Consider the following 18,159-nt stretch of genomic DNA (forward strand, 5'->3'; position numbering starts at 1 on the left):
GGTGAGTAACTTCCTCTTATGTTTTCCTCTTACTGGAGCAGAAGAGTAAACACTTTATGAACTACTTTTAACACTGGAGAGAAGTTTTTTACACAAGCTGTACCTGGATTCAAGGAGTCTCTACTATGATAAGATGCAGGAAGTGATTACAGGTGTCTAGTAACAATAGTTCATTGGAGAAAGGAAGAGAGGATAAATATCCAAAGAAATCATTTGTAGATTTCCTCCTGATGCAGCTTAGTCTTCGCCAGAAACAGCAGGGGACAATGGAGTTAACTAATCCATCCATAACACCATCCACGCAAGGTATTCCCCAAATGACCATTTTGTTGGGAGTTCACTACATGCCAGAACTGCAATTGTAGCCTATACAACTCACACCAGGAAAGAATCCTATGTGAGTGTAGCTTGATACCGCCAAGCCCTTTTACAGACAGAAGAGAACTCCCATAACTAGATCCTCTCTTAGTAGCCCAGCTGTAGATTTTTTACAATTCACCCAGAAAGGCTTGCCTAGAGAATGGTTACCCTTAATTCTAGTTTGAGACAAATCAAGTTCTAAAACAAGTTATACAGTACTCAAATTTGTATTACACTGAGCAGTTCCATGAGGCATTAACTAAATATCACTTGTTTATGCTGTATGTTCATGTTTGTTCAGTGACTACCAGACTTCTACATCTCCCAGAGTATGAGACTGTAGCAATCTGTCCCCCACATGCACCACCTAAGAGGCAGAGAGTTTTGGTAGAGTTTAGTTTATTTATCAAGTACACATTCTCATGTCAAAGCAACAGATACTATTTACACAACTTAGAAATACATAGTATTTCCATTTTATAGAAGTGACCAAATTCAGTCTAATACCTTGTTTAGGTAGTATACAGCTATTTCCATTGCTACATATTACCAGTTAAAACCCATTGTGAACTTTTAAAGCTTCCACAAGACTTGTAACTTTTATCTGAGGTAAACTTTGGCAGTATATTCTTCTGACAGTCATTTAGCAATTAAAATAGGAAGCCATGTGCACACTGGCCACTCAAGTTTGCCATGCCATTTTCACAGACTTCTAGCTTTCTTTGCAGATGAATCTGTGGCATTCTCCCTAGAATCACATGAGACTTGTGAAGGCAACTCTTCAGAATCCCAATCTACATCACCCTCAGAATCACTCTCTTCATCCTCCTGCTCAAATTCCTCCAAGTCTAGATTTTTCAGTGACTCAAGGCCATCAGGTGCCTGCCCAGTTAGTCTCTAGAAGATACAGGAGAGAACTCTTAAGAATGTGTTAAAGTTGTGTTTCTATAAGGATGCACTTTAATTTCCACAGAAAATATTGATATATTTAGAGTGCCAAGTCTAAATGCATTCAGTTTTACTCAGTCACATATTAGCTAAGTCATCAAGTGATAAGGTTATGCTTCCGAGTGACAGAAACCCTGCCTAATAAAAAGCAGACACTCTCACCCCAAAAATGCAGTCTACAATTGCAAGTTGCATCTGGCTTGCTGATATTAAGGTCTTCCAGATTTTCCTGGCAGCTGAGGCAAAGTCTATTTTATCAGAGTTCATCTCTTGGTTAAGGGACTGTTTGAGATTAAGTTTATTACTATACCACCTTAATATTGTTTCCCTAGTTTCACACAATGTATTGCTGTAACAAAAGTTTGTCATCAGAGCTTTAAAAATAGTTTAACAGCTGCCAAGCCAGAAAAAATAAAGCTCAGTACTGGCCTGTTGGTTCTTGGTCCTAGAGGAGCAGATTGCACAGTTTTGAAGATTTAGGTAACCCAGAACAATTTGTCTAAGTTGTTTCTCTTTACCAGACATAACAGCCAGCTTTAGAGCATTCAAGAGTCAGCTAACAGCTGAGTCTGGGCTCCAGTTAGACCAGGGGTGGCCAACCTGTGGCTCTGGAGCCACATGCAGCTCTTCAGAAGATAATATGCAGCTCCTTGTATAAGCACTGACTCCGGGGCTGGAGCTACAGGTGCAACTTTCTAATGTGCTGGAGGGTGCTCACTGCTCAGCCCCTGCCCCCAGCCCCACTTCACCCCTTCCTGCCCCCTCCCCGCAAGCCTCCTGCATACCAGGAACAGCTGATAAGGAGGCACTAGGAGGAACGGGGAGGCACTGGGAGCTGATGGGGCACTGCTGATGTATTACTCTGGCTCTTTGGCAATGTACATTGGTAAATTCTGGCTCCTTCTCAGGCTCAGGTTGGCCACCCCTGATTTTGACAAACTTAAATATTACATTATGAATAATGCCAACCTTCAACTATTCATATCGGTTCAGAGCAAAACTTCTCTTTACCCCTCTTACAGTAGTTTTGGGGGTGGTCTTATCCCATAAGACAGTAAATATGGAAGAATAAATCTATGTACAAGAAATGTTATAACAAGAGTTGAATTATCCAACTGGAGAATCACCACTGCATATACTTCAGTCTCAGCACTTTTCTATACACAAATTTTTAAGCCAGTTTAGTTAAAAATCAGTGCAAAACCCTGTGTGAGCACCTATCTGTTTAGCTTGTGCCTGTAAGCTTACAAGTACAGGTTATACAGATATACAGATGTCCACATTTGGTCTCCACTAGTAAGACCTCTAGTTATGTCAGTGCAAACATTTTAGACCAGGCCTTTGAAAGAAATCAAGATTCCTAGGTTGAAGTCCTCAATCTTATTCAGCACAAATACCTCTTTTAGGGGTACTTCTAGCTTCAGAGTCCCCAGATAACTCTTATCACCCAACCTCATTCCAGCCAAGAGTACAAAGATTCCTCAGTCACCCACAATTTACCTTCCAAGAGCCACACCACCTGGCTGAATAATTACTGTTACAATCTGGCCCTGTCCTTCTGGTCAGGGTATTGAATGTATTGAAAGTGGACCCAATCCAGGGTCCCGGTATGCTTCTCGGCCCCTCTAGGCCTGGGGGGGAGTCTACCCACAGATTCTGGCTAAGGCACACTGGCACAGACCTTGTCTGAGAGCCCCTTCTTGGGTTGTGGGTCTAGGGAATCTAATTACCATAGTCCATAAAACCAGTGCCTCAAGCCTTCTGAGCCCCCTGTTGCTTAAACACGCTCCCCTAGAGTTCCATTTTGTTGTAAGTAATTCTGGCTCCTGGCTTAATCCCTTTGGTGACAAAGTGGCAGAAGGCAAGGAACAAGATTTTAAGAAGAATTTAGCCAGTCACTATCATTTAAAAAAAGCCCTAGAGATCTTTGAAAGGCAAGAAGTCTTGAGATCAGCCTGGGGGGTGTTTCAGCATTGTGTGTGATGTCTTGTCCACCTTTTAGGCAGAGTTCCTTCTGGTCTTCTCTTCAAGCAGATTCTGCCTATATGGGGTGGTATCTACCACCCTTCAATGCAGTGTCTTCCTTCAGGTATATGTCCAGGCTGAGAAACTCCATCTCATTCCTTACAATCAGAAGGGTCATTGTTATATGGGTTGGACAAGCTGATAATACAAAGTTCATTTTCCTAGACTGCTTACACTGATTGCTTCTCAGTCACTCACTCAGCTAGGTGTACAGCACCATTCTTGGGCCAGTACCTGCAGCATAGTAAACCAACCTTATCAGGTTTTTCCTATACAGAACACAAAAATGTACTCAAAACAGAAGTCATGATTTGATACACACCCCAGTCACTTACATCACAGTTAACACTATGGATTGAAAACAAGTCATATGAGATTACCTCAATCATATTTGTCATGTACTGCACATGTTCTGCAAGTAATACCAGTTCATCATTTTCTTCTTTTAGACGGGCAATTTCACCATCTTTCTGTTCAATTTCTTTGTGCAGCTAGAAAAAAAGAAAGTTTTATATAGGGACTAGCGAAGAGAAAAAAGTGAAAAGGTATTTAACCTGATGAACTACCTTTTCATTTTCCTGAAGCACTTCATACAGTGCCTTCCTTCTCTCTTCAGCCACTTCCTTCCAGTACCGAGACGGAGGATTTTCTGTAGGAAGAGTTTAATACGAAAAATCTCTCGTGTATCTTATGTAAATAAGCCTTGAATTCAAGCAAATTAAAATAGAGTAAATTTAAATATAAGAGTTCCATATGTTTGGAGTATGTGTCATTTCAATATTCTACAACCCATTCTGACCTGCTAAAAACCGCCAAAGTGGTTAACAAATGAGCTTTTAGTAACTTGAGACATTTGATTTGGAAGATGGGTCAAATTCAAGCTTATACTAATTTGCTTTTGACATTATTGAAGAGCATTTTCTGAAGCCGCTTCAATAAGTGTCACAATGTGCATTGCAGAATGGTCCCAACTGCAAGACCTATTGAACATAGCCACTTCTGCAATGAGTAGCAGCAGAATAGGCTCACTAGAAGTAGCCAAGGCTAACAACTTCCAAGACACCAATCACATAGCTTGAACCCAGATATTCTCTCTCCTAATTTAGAACAATTTAAAAAACTGGGTCAGGCTATCTGCTTAATTTGGTTGGCAAGTGGTAATATGGCCTGAATTGTGACAGCATGCTAAACTAAAGTACAATTCCCAAAGTTTAAATGCTTTTGAGCCTCACATACTGCTGGCCAAGTCACCTTAAGTGACAGTGTAAAACTTTTAAACTCTGCATAGATCTGTGTGAATGATGCTTAAGAGGACATGATCATTGAAATGAGTACGTGTTGCTACCTAATGTTGGCAAGTAGCAATTTAACAATTCTAAGCCCATTATTTGCTTTTAGTAGCATACCAAAATTAAGTATTATCGAGATACACATGAAGTTTCAAACAATATGCGATTGCTGGAAGTGTAAAACAAGAAAACATACTTTTTACCATGAGATCAACAGCTTGAGTGACTCCTTTTAGATTTTCATTTTTCTGTTTTGGGTCCACAACCTCAGCTTTGCAGGTCTTTGCAGTTAACTGATCACTCCAAAGTTTCCTTTTGAACGAACATTTAGCAGGCTGTAATACAATAAGTTTGGTTTGCCGAAATGCTATTTGTCCTTGACATTTTACATGTCTTCATACACTTGCAAACTCATCTAAGCTATACTAACAGATGGAGTTTCTCCTTTACCTATTGCTCATAGGTACGGAAGTTATCTGTATTTCAAGGGTGGCACAACTTCTTGCCAACTCACCTCCAGATTTCCTGAAGAAAAGCTTAACTCACAAGACATTTTCTCAGCCATCGGACAGCTTTCTTGCACTAGCAGTATAGGTCTGATGAACAAGCATTTCTTCTCAAGTGCTTTCAAAGTATTTGAAATATTTATGCTAGATTTACTATTCAAAGCTAAATGATGTAATTACTATACAGTTTAAAGGTTCTTTTTACAGTTAATGGATATTATAGTACCTTAGCCCTTCTACATTAAACATAACAGCATTTAGTTACTGTTACAGATTGTGTTGTAGAGTTATTACATCTAAATACTTACTTCATTTACCCTGCCAATAAGGCAACCTGCTGCTGAAGGCTGAATCGTTTTAAGAGTCCGTCTTGGGGCTGAGTTTGCATTGTCTGTGACGTACTTCTTGAAAAGAGAAAAGTTTTAATACAAAGCAGTTAAACTCCTGGATGGAGTAGGGTAATTTATGAAGTTTCTCATGCCACATTAAGGTAATGGATTAATGTATCAATCCACTTGTCTTTCCTACAAATAGGATTAACAAGCTTTGTTTTAATTTAGTTTAGGGTTTACTACACTACAATTACAATATAGTTTGTATTTGTAGCAAAGCTGGATCTTAACTGTTCTATAAAAAGCTGAAGACCTACATAAGCCTTATCTTGGTTAAGACACTCCGTCTCATTTACACTACAAAGTAGAACTATTTTAAACAGGTCAGGTAGCAGCTGTGTTCTAACTGGATTCCCAATTAAATTATAGTGCAAGTGTTCTGTTTAATCTCGCAAGTTATACTAGCCATTCACCACAGATGAATGCTTCTGCACTTTGACAACTGTTTTGAGTTGTTAGAGTGATCCTTATTTTTTGTTCAAGGTGATTTCATCAGTTTAAACTGGAAAACATGCACAGGTAATCATGAGCAAGGTTCATTTTTTACTATCTATATGCAAGTCCAAAAAGAATAGGAGTACTTGTGGCACCTTAGAGACTAAAATTTATTTGAGCCTAAGCTTTTGTGAGCTATGGCTCACTTCATCAGATGCATGCAGTGGAAAATACAGTAGGGGGATTTTATATACACAGAGAACATGAAACAATAGGTGTTACCATGATCACTCACGTTAGTGTGTATGGTAACACCCATTGTTTCATGTTCTCTGTGTATATAAAATCCCCCTACTGTATTTTCCACTGCATGCATCCGATGAAGTGAGCCATCTCATGAAAGCTTAGGCTCAAATAAATTTTAGTCTAAGGTGCCACAAGTACCTTTTCTTTTTGCAGATACAGACTAACATGGCTGCCACTCTGAAACCTGTCTATATGTAAGTGGTTCTTCAAGGGCTGTATGCATTTAACAGAAGTTCTACTTCAACCATTCATTCATCAACAGGCATCTAGAATTTCCTTGCTTGGGGCATAACACTGATCCAGGAAGGCTATTGTTTTGTGGAACAGAATATTTATCACCTTTCCTTGTCCTATGTCAATACCTATTTCCTGCATTAAAGCTTTTTAAACCATTAGTTACACTGCCACCATGGGACAGTAAACAATGGTAGACAATCAAACAGGGATAGCAAGAACACAATACCATACAAGCGTGAGAAAGTTACTGATTCACACTGTACTTCACATGAGAAGAGTTCACCTTTCCCACGGTAAAATTTCTGCCACCAATTAGCTTGGTGTTGAACTTGAGGACAAATGCCAACTACCGTGGGAACCAGCATTACAGATGCTATTTGCAGCTACTGAAGACTATGATTGGTCAATGTTCCCCTGGCAAAATGCAGTTTTTAATACTATGCCAGGTGCTTAGTTAACCCATTGTTCTTCATATTTGAGATAACCAGTGAAGCATCCAGAAAAGTGAGTCAGCCAGACACCAAAATAAGATCATGGCCATATGCTTGCTAAGATGAGCCCAAGAATAAGTGTTTAGTCATGGACATGTCTGATAAAAACAAACTTTTCATTACACAGATATACTATTTATCCTTTTAAGGGTACAGGATTAGTCTTCACACCCTACAACACTGAGCAATTTTAAAGTTCCTGTAAGTAAGAATACAGATCTTCCACTACGCAGAATTAGGAACATATGATTAAGTGCCACTCAACATTATAATACCCAAATTACTTCTAGGTGACTTTTACCCCCATGTCTTTCCCTAGACTGAATCATCCGGGACTTCACCCAACACACCAAATAAAGTCAAGACTACAAGTTTTTAGAGAAGTCTTATACTTGTTCTGAACTGTCCAGAATTCAGATACTCCCCTGATTGCACTAGTCTTGTATTAGGTACATCATTGCTCTACTTTTATATTAAGAGTAAAAAGTCTCCAAATAAAACTATTTGTTTTAGATTTGGATTTAAGACTGACTACATACTAGGCAAATTTGAAAAAAAGGAGTAAAGCAAGGTTACTGGTAGTAGGGTACTAACAACACAGCTTATTACTTTCCCTAGTAAAGCCAGGCACAATGTGAAGACAGTCCTCTCCTCTGGGCTGGACATTCACCTTGGAAGGTCATCTCTTGAAATCCCCACAGTTTAAAGAGGCCACAAAAATAACCAAGCAACTTCCCTGCTATCTTAGGCACCCCATTTTGAGTTTTACATGCTCTGGAGTCTAGAGTCTCCAATGTGGGGAATTTTTTGAAGATTAGTATTATGATGGTTCTACTCACAAGTCAGACATTTAATAACTTGGTCCCCCTCGTGCATTTAGCAACAATTTTATATGCACAGCATATATGAATGATGCAATGGTATACATTCAAAACTACTACCTGAAGACTAAAGCAATGGTCAAGTGCCCAACTTCATGTATGAAGTCTCATTCTAATGATTTTTTTCAAGCACAAAAATAAGAGCATTGCTTCAGAAAACTGCAACACAGATTTTTTTTTTTTTAATTAGGATCTTAGTTTAGAGGGATCAAATCTAACTCACATTATGAAATTAACTCATTTTAAGCAGTCTCACATGGAACGGATTCTAAAGCCCCCCCTATTTCTTGTGGTTTATTTTCTTTGCTGTCTAAGACCCATGCTGATAGGGGAAGCCAGCTACAGGGCTGGGAAATGCAGACTTAAAAGAGTTCTCTAATCAGTTATACTATTTTATGTATTATTGCATGATAAAAACCTGTAAATCTAGTAGAATTAGCTTTACATTGACTGGGTGGTTTAGGGAACTGGTAACAAGATACGAAGCCAGTAAGTCACCAATTCAAGTGTGATCCAGGTTAGTAGCATTTGAAGTTTGCCATATAAAAACATGTGCCTGGAACTAAATGCACATACTTAAAAGATCACTGAAACACTGGGAAAAAACTCAGTGCAGGCTAAGCAGTTTGTAATTCTTTATCCTCAGGGTGGCATATTTTCAGTGTCTTTGTGAACTACATACCTGTTCTGCAAAAAAACAGAAGGACTGAGTCTCCAGAGCATCAATCTGACATCTTTCATGATAATAAAGGCACATGATCTCTTTTTAGCTAGCTTTATAAAATGGTGTGGATATAAAGAGCTCAGCTAAGTCTGGAGTGATTACAGATGCCAGGGCAAAGTCTGTCATTACAATCTGATCTATTTATTTTTACCTTCATAGACCACTTTAAAGACTGAGTAATGCTGAGTTAGGTTACAGACCTTTATCGTTCCTGAGGCTTTTCCTGCATCCAATTTCTCCTTCATACTGAAATTCATCTGACTACAAACCTGTGTTTTATAACAAAGGCAAAGACACAGAAAAGCAAATTTATTAGTCAGAGCAGAAAGCACAAGTTCAGTTTGCCCAGTGGCATGCACGTCTGTCACAACAAGCCAGCCATGGGCTCCCACCTGCCACAAGGGCAGTCAGCCTCCGCTCAGCTCCACGAGCCCCTCACAGCTAACAGTCTCGTGTGAGGGGCAAACCAGTACAAGGCGGTGGCACATTTAAGCCGCATGCACCCCCTTCGCCCCTTCACACCACGGAGGGGCTCCTCGGGGCAGGGCGCCTGGACCCCCCCCCGTCCCCGCCCCGCGTGAGAGGGGCCGCACTGGCTGTTGTGACAGACGTGCATGCCACTGGGCAAACTGAACTTGTGCTTTCTGCTCCCAGCGCGGGCCGCGGGATCCAGAGCAGGACGCCGAAGCTAGAGCCCTCGGACATGCGGCGCCCCCGCCAGCCACCCTCAGCCAGCAGCCGAGCGCCAGCAGCGGAAAGCCCAGTCGGAGACCTTCCCCCCCCCCCCCCCCCCCCACAAGGCGGACCCGCGACCTTCACCTGCCACCGCCCCCCTCCCCCGGTCTCCCCGTGGCAGGGTTACCTCCCCCGGCCAGGCCCCCGAGGACCGGCGCTGACCTGCCCCTCTGCCTCGTGCCCCGGCTTCAGCCCCTCGATCCCAGCCCGCCCGAACCCCAACCACCCGGCCAGCCCCGCCGCAGGGCGCAAGCCCGCCAACCGCCAAACCCGCGAGCCCCCTGCCGGGAGAAACCCGCCAAAACCCGCACACGCAGCCAGCCCCGCAGCGGAGCGCGAGCCCCTCCGCTCCAATCGCGCGAGGCCGCCCGGCAGACGCTGAGATCCCTGCCCCCTCCGCCCGGTGGCGTCCTGCTCCCTCTCCCCCCGCCGCCCAGCAGGGGACCCAGAGACCCTCAGACGCACCCGACTCCTCTCCCGCGCGTGCCTCACGCTACCGCCGTCCTACCGCGCGCCACCAGGAAGCAAAACAGAGCGACCAGCGATCTTGAGCGCGCGCGCGCGGCTATAAATATCCACCCGGCTCACGCCACGTGATCAGCTCCCCTCCCGTGAAGCCCCGCGCGACGCTGCGGGTGGGGCCAGGGAAACCGTGCGTCCTCCCATCGCCCCCCTCACCCGCCCAATCCCAAACCGTATCCACTTCCTCCTTCCCCGCCTATCGGGGCCCAGCGGGCCCTGCGCGTCAGCGCTACGCCCCGCCCGCGGGAGGAGGAGGAGAGAGGAGGAGGGGGCGGAGCGTTGTTGGGGTGGGATGGGCAGTGGGCGGGAGAAGCGGGGGCACAGTTGCCAAGTGTGTACCGGCGCAAAACCCAGCACGCTGGTCCCATCCCTCTTCTGAGGCCCCGCCCCTTCTTCAAGGTCCCGCCCCTGCTCATTCCATCCCCCCTCTCTCACTTGCTCGTTGTCAGGGCGCTGGCTGGGGGGGGGGGACGACACGCTGGGACAGCTCCGGAGACTCACGGCCAGTGGCCAGGACCCCGGGTGGCAGCAGAACCTCTGGGGCCAGGGCAGGTCAGGGGTGAATGGGACTTTCTCTCCAAGGAGCAGGTATTACAGTTTTTTGTATTACAATGTATTACAGATTACAACAATCATAAGCCAGCCCTCACAATCACAGGTTGTTGTTTTTATCTGTCCTTTGACATTTGCACTCCCAGATCCCATTGTGGGTATTTATTTATCTTTTTTGTATAGGAATTAGCTAGAGTGCTCCTGTTAGCTAATTTCTGATACCTGCAAAAACAAAAAACAAAAAAACCCTAGCATTTCCAGGTGCCTAAGGAGCCCCTGGCTGGAATAACAGTTAAAGTTGCCCCCCACCAAAATCTGAGTGTGTGTGTGAGAGAGAGAATTTGTGTTACCCAACACATTTGGGAAAGTGGATAAGGTCATTTTGATCACCTGCGGCTAGAGCTCTCATCCCCCTTCTGCCTGTGTCATACCCAGCAATGACTCCTGTCCTCCCAATCCATTCTCCTCCCTCATTCGTTCCATCCACTTACAGGTCGGATTAGCCTTTTGTGATCTCAGCGCCAAACATATCTGTGGGCCCCCATGGGGGCAATGGGGCATATTTGGAGGGTCGGTTTCCATAGCGAGGGTCCGGCTGTGGGAAGTGGAGCAGGTGCAGCAGCGGGGTGTCCCTGCCCTGCCCAACTCTGCCCAGCAAAGTGCGAGAGCACTGTTTACAAACCAGCAGCCACGAGATGCACACTGGCTAGCCTGGCCCTGCACTGCCAACACGGCCCTTCCCCTCAGGGACAGGCCCGCACTACGTGCCATGATGCCCCCTAGCCCAGCACCCCCCCCCCGACCTCTATATCCAGCACTCCCCCCGCCCAGAGACCCCACCACCACAACTGCACAGTGCCCTGCACACCACCACCCACTGCCCAGTGCGCCCACAGACCCCTATGCCCAGGGCCCTCCCCAGAACCTCCACTACCCAGTATCTCCATATACTCCCAGCACCACAACTGCACAGTGCTCCATAAAGACCCCCCCACTACCCAGCGCCCCAATTCACACAGATCGCCCCACAGCCAGCACCCCCCCCCACAGACCCTTCACTGCCCAGCACCCCACCCAAACACCCAGAGTCGCACTCCCTCACTTCCTGCCCCCCACCCCACATTGTGTCTGCCAGGCCAAGCCAGCAGAGTGTCCTGGGTGGGTTGGGGCAGTGCTCCAGCCCATTGGGAACAGCAGCACGACCAGGCAGGCTGGAGTGGCTGGGGAGCTGCCCAGGCTGGGTTCCCTCAGGAGTCCCACTTACCTGGCGGGGCGGAGGGCATGCTGTCCCTCACCCCACTGGCTAAGACCAGCCTGGCCTCTGCAACGGTACCAGGCAGCTCGAGCCGGGGAGGTGGGTGAGGCCCCACCGGTGGCAGGCAGTAGAGACTGCTCAGAGCCAGAGCTGTGCTGCCTGGCCTGGCAGTGTGTACACCACGGGAGTTACAATGCAGAAAGCTGCTTTACTGCATAGAAATTTGCCAGTGTAGACAAGGCTTTAGATTTGCTTGCATGGACCACAGCTTGGTCCATGCTAACAGATCTGAACACGTCAGGTCCTAAATCACAGTCCTACAAAGGCTTATGCACATGCTAAGCTTTAAACTGAGAAGTACCATTGACTTCAATGGAACTATTCACAGCTTAAAGTTAAGTACATGTATAAGACCTGGTCTACACTACAAGGTTAGGTCGAATTTAGCCGTGTTACGTCGATTTTATAAGGAATACAGCTACACAATCAACCCCGTTCCACCGCCCTAAAGGGCTCTTAAAATCAACTGCTGTACTCCTCCACAACGAGGAGAGTAGTGCTAAAATCAAACTTCCTGGGTCAAATTTGGGGTACTGTAGACGCAGCACTGTGCAATTCAATGGTATTGGCCTCTGGGAGCTATCCCTGAGTGCTCCAATGTGACCGCTCTGGACAGCACTTTTAACTTCAATGCACTAGCCAGGTACACAGGAAAAGCCTCGGGGAACTTTTGAATTTCATTGCCTGTTTGGTCAGCGTGGGGAGCTCAGCAGAACAAGTGAGCATGCGTCCCAGAATCGCAAACAAGCTCCAGCATGGAGCGAATGGGAGACACTGGATCTGATTGCTGTATGGGGAGAAGAATCTGTGCAGTCAGAACTCCAATCCAGCAGAAGAAATGCTGATATATATGCCAAAATCGCACAGGGCATAGTGGACAGAGGCTACACCAGGGACACATAGCAGTGCTGCATGAAAATTGAGGAGCTCAGGCAAGCCTACCAAAAGACAAAGGAGGCAAAGAGTCGCTCTGGGCCAGAACCCCAGACATGCCGCTTCTATGATCAGCTGCATGCCATTCTAGGGGGGGACCCTACCACTACCCCACCACTGTTCATGGACATCTGCAAGGTGGCAGCCTCACGCAACACAGAGGAGGATTTTGTGGATGAGGAAGAGGAGGAGCAGGAGAATGCAAGCAGAGAATCCGTTCTCCCCAGCAGTCAGGAGCTTTTCATCACCCTGGAGCCAATACCCTCCCAGGTCCTATTGTTTCCAGACCCTGAAGGCAAAGACGGCACCTCTGGTCAATGCACATTTGTAACTACACTACAGGGGTTAAAAGCAATTGTGTTTAATGTTTGATTTGCCCTGAAGAATTGGGATGCATTTGCGGCCAGTACAGCTACTGGAAAAGTCTATTCACGTGTCTGGGGATGGAACCCCAGGTGAATCCTCCAGGGACATCTCCATGAAGCTCTCCTGGAGGTCCTTTGAAAGCGTTTGCAGAAGGTTTCTGGGGAGGGCTGCCTTATTTAGTCCTCCATGGTAGGACACTTTACCATGCCAAGCCAGTAGCAAGTAGTCTGGAATCATTGCAGCACAAAGCATGGCAGCGAATGGTCCTGGGTTTTGGTCGCATTCATGCAATATTTGGTCTTTTATCTTTCTGTATCAGCCTCAGGAGAGTGATATCATTCATGGTCACCTAGTTGAAATAGGAGATTTTTTGTAAAGGAACAGTAATCCTCTCTGTTTGGTGATCCCCAGCACATTAGACCTCAGTCATGCTGGGCTGTATGCGCTTGGCTAAAAGGGATCATCCCGGAGAGTAGCCACGCATAAGGGATGCCTCACATCCACCCCAAAACCGCAGCCCCTCCTTTTAAAGGGCAACCGCAGGCCCTCCTTTTAAACGGCAAACCCAACCAGGATTGGTTGCTATGGGAAAGGAGGGCGCTGCGGTTTGAAACCATTCCCACGTTATGAACGTAGAAGAAGCCAACCCCACGTACCTTTGGCTTACCCTAGCTGCCTGGAAACCAAATTCTGTTGCCCAGCCGTGTGCGATGTGTCACCATACTGGCAGGCGGTCAATATAAAAGCCAAAATGCGACCTTGTACCTAAAGCACATGTGCTGTCTGCTGTGAATTGCCTGATTCACTGTGAAAGAGTCTCCCTTTTGTTCTCAGAAACGTATCTTCTTAAATTTTACTCTTACTTCCCCGGCCATCCCACAATGATGTCGGTGAAACGTCCCTTGTGATCCACCAGTGCTTGCAGCACCATTGAGAAGTACCCGTTGCGGTTTATTTACTGGTTGGCAAGGTGATCCGGTGCCAAGATGGAGATATGTGTTCCGTCTATCGCCCCACCACACTTAGGGAACCCCATTGCAGCAAAGCCATCCACTATGACCTGCACATTTCCCAGAGTCACTACCCTTGTTAGCAGAAGGTCACTGATTGCATTGGCTACTTGGATCACAGAAGCCCCCACAGTAGATTTGCCCACTCCAAATTGATTCCCGACTGACCAGTAGCAGTCAGGCGTTGCAAGCTTCCACAGGGATATCACCACTCACTTCTCAACTGTCAAGGCAGCTCTCATCTTGGTATTCCTGTGCTTCAGGGCAGGGGAAAGCAACTCACAACGTTCCATGAAAGTGGTCTTACGCATGCAAAAGCTTTGCAGCCACTGGGAATCATTCCATACTTGCAACACTATGCAGTCCCACCAGCCTGTGCTTGTTTGCCGGGCCCAGAATTGGTGTTCCATCGTATCAGCATGCCCCAATGTCGCCATGATATCCCAATTGCCACATCCAATGCTTTCAGGAACATCTGTGCCATGTCCTCCTCACAATCTTCCTCGTGCTGGCGGCTCCTAGTTGGGCTCTGCACATACTGAAGATAATGCACAAGGTGTTTACAATGCTCACAAAAGCAGTGTGCAGCTGAGCGGGCTCCATGGTTGTCGTGCTATGGCGTCTGCACGGATAACCCTGGAAAAAAGGCGCAAAACGATTGTTTGTGGTTGCTTTCAAGGAAGGAGGGAAGACTGACGACATGTACCCCAAATCACCCGTGACAAAGTTTTTGCCCCATCAGGCATTGGGAGCTTAACCCAGAACTCCAATGGGCAGCGGGGACTGTGGGATAGCTACCCAGAGTGCACCACTCGGTGAGTCAATGCTAGCCACCGTATTGAGGACGCACCCCGCCAACCTAATGCGCTTAGTGGGGACACGCATGATGGACTGTATAAAATCGCTTACTAAAGATCGAATTTTATAAAATCGATCTAATTTTGTAGTGTAGACTTGCCCAAATAAGTCTTTGCAGGATTAGGGCCTAAGAGCTTGTCTACTCTGGCAATTAACAGCGCTGCAACTTTCTCGCTCAGGGGGGTGAAAAAACACCTCCCAAGTGCAGCAAGTTGCAGCGCTGTAAAGCACCAGTATAAACAGTGCCCCAACGCTGGGAGCCACGCTGCCAGCAATGGGAGCTATACCCCTCATTGAGGTGCTGTTTTTAGAGCGCTTGGAGACCTCTCTCCCAGCACTGCGCAGCAACCACACAGGGCACCTTAAAGTGCTGCTGCATTGCCGGTGTAGACTAGCCCTTAGTTTGTATGCTTCTTGTGGCAGGGAATGCGTGGTTCTCTGTAATACACATGTCCATTCATAGCACTATATAAATATTTTCTAATAATAATATAAAATTTCAGTGTATGTGTTTTTTTTCAAACTCAGCTTAATTGATGATTGCACTTACTTCTATAAAGATTGTTTGCATTTATAAAAAGAATTAAAATGTCAGGGGAAATTTATTTCTGAAAAGTGGCATAACTGCTTTTGGAAATGTTGGTAATTAGAATGGGCTGATGTAGTGAAAGAAGGCTGTGATTTGATAAACTCAAGTTTTATTTATCCTTTTAATCTGTCCCTTGCTTTGCTGTCCGGGTGGGGATAACAATGGAGCCACTCCTTCCATTTAACCAGTTGAAGAACTTTTGCTATTGCACACCCTTATACTTCAGTGTGAGTTTTCTTTCTCTTCAGTTTCTTCAGTTTGAAGGATTGGTAAAGAATCCCTACACCAGATCTTTTCCTTCTGTCAGAAGCTAACTGATAGGATTTAATCGTGGAGACCATTGTAATTGCACCAGAAATCACACTGAAAGGTTTTAGGTTGCATAATTATAACTTAGCCCACTGAGCACAAAAAAAAAAAAGATGTTGTGACCTTTTTCTGGATTGATTTAAACAATTTTCAGTCTCAATACCATTTGTATTTCTCTTTCCAAGTTCAGTGTGTCATACTGGATTTCAGTTTGTTTGTTTCACAGAGAATGAAAATCTGAATGTCATGAATAGCTATGACTGTTTGCACTTCTGTAGAATCTGAATAAATACACAGAGTTTCCCATTGAGCTCATCTAGTTTGTTTGATTGTGTTGTGCCAGAGAAAATGCATTTATTTTTTAGACTTTTTATAATCTGTGGCAAATGATAAATGTTCTAATCTATTTTACAGGACATGACAATAGAAGCAGTTAGCTAGGGGTCTGGATGCATCAGGGGATTTGTAATACATGATTTATATTAATTTCTAGGGCTCCCATGTTGCAACTATCTCTGGGTGGGCAGACCCCTGCACCTGTGTGAAATTTCATGGGTGTTTCTATGTGAAGCTCATTGCAGAGCTGAGACCCAGAGCTCTGTATCTAATTAGCCCGGATAGATAGTGACCAAAAGTCATTTCCGTCTGACAGCTTTTTGTGGGCTATATATCAGAGGTTCCCACACTGTGGTCTGGGCAGCACACACTTGTGGTTTATAGAGAACTGCCTGGCCACATGGTGCTAAGGATCCTCCTTATTTCCAGCTGCTGAATTAAATATAGATAAAAATATCTTAAATACTTTCCTAATATTAATTTTTCATGTAATCAGTTTCATGTAAGCAGTAAAACTCCCAGTATTGTTATGTGAGAGTGAATTGGAGGATAGGATGGTTGAAGAGACTAGATCCTGTTACCGTGCACACCACTAAGAGACATAGCCCTGTCATGCCCTTCCTGCCTCAGCCCTGCCCTTATGCCAAAGCTTGCGAGCCAGACCTCAGCGGGGAGAGAAGAGGAGCCATAAAGTTGTCTTCTCCAATCTCTGGCCCTTCTACCCAACATAAAGGGGCCAGAGTGGAGTAAGCAGGTGTAATTCCTAATAAAGACAATAGCAATTCTGAACCTTTACTCCAGGACTGAATTTGTCCCTTAAGGTGTGACTACAGTTGGGTAGACATATCCATGCCAGCTTTAATCTTGTTAGTGTGGTTGAAAATGCAGTGAAGACATGGTGGCACAAGCTTCTGGTCCAAGTTCACCCAAAACCCTGGGTATGTACTCATGTTCCTAGCCTGCGCTGGGATCTGTGCTGCACATCTTCACAGCTACTTTTAGCCATGCTAGTGTGGATAAAACTAGTGTGGATATATCTACCCGAGATGCAATTACACCTTCAATTTCAGTGTAGACATACACTTAAGGTTAGATACTTTGTAAAAACTAGGCTTTAGCACCCTAAGAGTCCACTAGATGGCAGTGTAACATCAATTTGCTTAACATTTCAAAAGAATGAGGAGTACTTGTGGCACCTTAGCCCTGGTCTACGCTAGGAGTTGAGGTTGAATTTAACAGCGTTAAATCAATTTAACCCTGCACCCGTCCACACGACGAAGCCCATTTTTTCAACTTAAAGGGCTCTTAAAATTGATTTCCTTACTCCACCCCCGACAAAGGGATTAGCGCTGAAATTGGCCTTGCTGGATCGAATTTGGGGTACTGTGGACGCAATTAGACGGTATTGGCCTCTGGGAGCTATCCCAGAGTGCTCCATTGTGACCGCTCTGGACAGCACTCTCAACTCAGATGCACTGGCCAGGTAGACAGGAAAAGGCCCGCGAACTTTTGAATTTCATTTCCCGTTTGTCCAGTGTGGCAAGCTGCAGGTGAGTGCAGATCTCATCAGCAGAGGTGACCATGATGGAGTCCCAGAATCGCAAAAGAGCTCCAGCATGGACCGAACGGGAGGTACGGGATCTGATCGCTGTATGGGGAGAGGAATCCGTGATATCAGAACTCCGTTCCAGTTTTCGAAATGCCAAAACATTTGTCAAACTCTCCCAGGGCATGAAGGACAGAGGCCATAACAGGGACCCGACGCAGTGCTGCGTGAAACTTAAGGAGCTGAGGCAAGCCTACCAGAAAACCAGAGAGGCAAATGGCCGCTCCGGGTCAGAGCCCCAAACATGCTGCTTCTATGATGAGCTGCATGCCCTTTTCAGCCACAACTACCCCAACCATGTTGTTTGACTCCTTCAATGGAGATGGGAGCAACATGGAAGCAGGTTTTGGGGATGAGGAAGATGATGATGATGAGGTTGTAGATAGCTCACAGCAAGCAAGCGGAGAAACCGGTTTTCCCGACAGCCAGGAACT

General features: G+C 45.5%; 1 protein-coding gene across 2 annotated transcripts; it reads right to left on the minus strand.

Moving 5' to 3' along the window:
* Positions 1–742: 742 nt before the first annotated feature.
* Positions 743–9,985, minus strand: GMNN (geminin DNA replication inhibitor). Of its 2 annotated transcripts, none has more exons than XM_007060388.4 (7): positions 9,795–9,985; positions 8,795–8,863; positions 5,437–5,532; positions 4,819–4,957; positions 3,900–3,982; positions 3,714–3,824; positions 743–1,257 (listed from the first exon to the last, which is right to left on the minus strand). In XM_007060388.4, the coding sequence occupies exons 2-7, from the start codon at positions 8,849–8,851 to the stop codon at positions 1,063–1,065; spliced, it is 681 nt and encodes a 226-aa protein (XP_007060450.2). In that variant the 5' UTR covers positions 8,852–8,863; positions 9,795–9,985; the 3' UTR covers positions 743–1,062. The 2 variants fall into 2 exon arrangements, with proteins under 2 accessions (XP_007060450.2, XP_027678612.2); XM_027822811.3 differs by having other exon boundaries at positions 5,437–5,529; positions 9,795–9,946.
* Positions 9,986–18,159: the final 8,174 nt, after the last annotated feature.

Source organism: Chelonia mydas, chromosome 2 (assembly GCF_015237465.2).
Source record: "Chelonia mydas isolate rCheMyd1 chromosome 2, rCheMyd1.pri.v2, whole genome shotgun sequence".
NCBI lineage: Eukaryota > Metazoa > Chordata > Testudines > Cheloniidae > Chelonia > Chelonia mydas.

Bases quoted from the DNA above. Each gene is read 5' to 3' on its own strand.
- GMNN (XM_007060388.4), bottom strand. From the start codon at position 8,851: ATGAATTTCAGTATGAAGGAGAAATTGGATGCAGGAAAAGCCTCAGGA. The intron at 3,825-3,899 runs GTAGTTCATCAG...CTTTTTTTCTAG, and splicing joins TGCTTCAGGAAAATGAAAAG to CTGCACAAAGAAATTGAACA. The intron at 1,258-3,713 runs GTAATCTCATAT...TGTATCTTCTAG, and splicing joins ACATGACAAATATGATTGAG to AGACTAACTGGGCAGGCACC.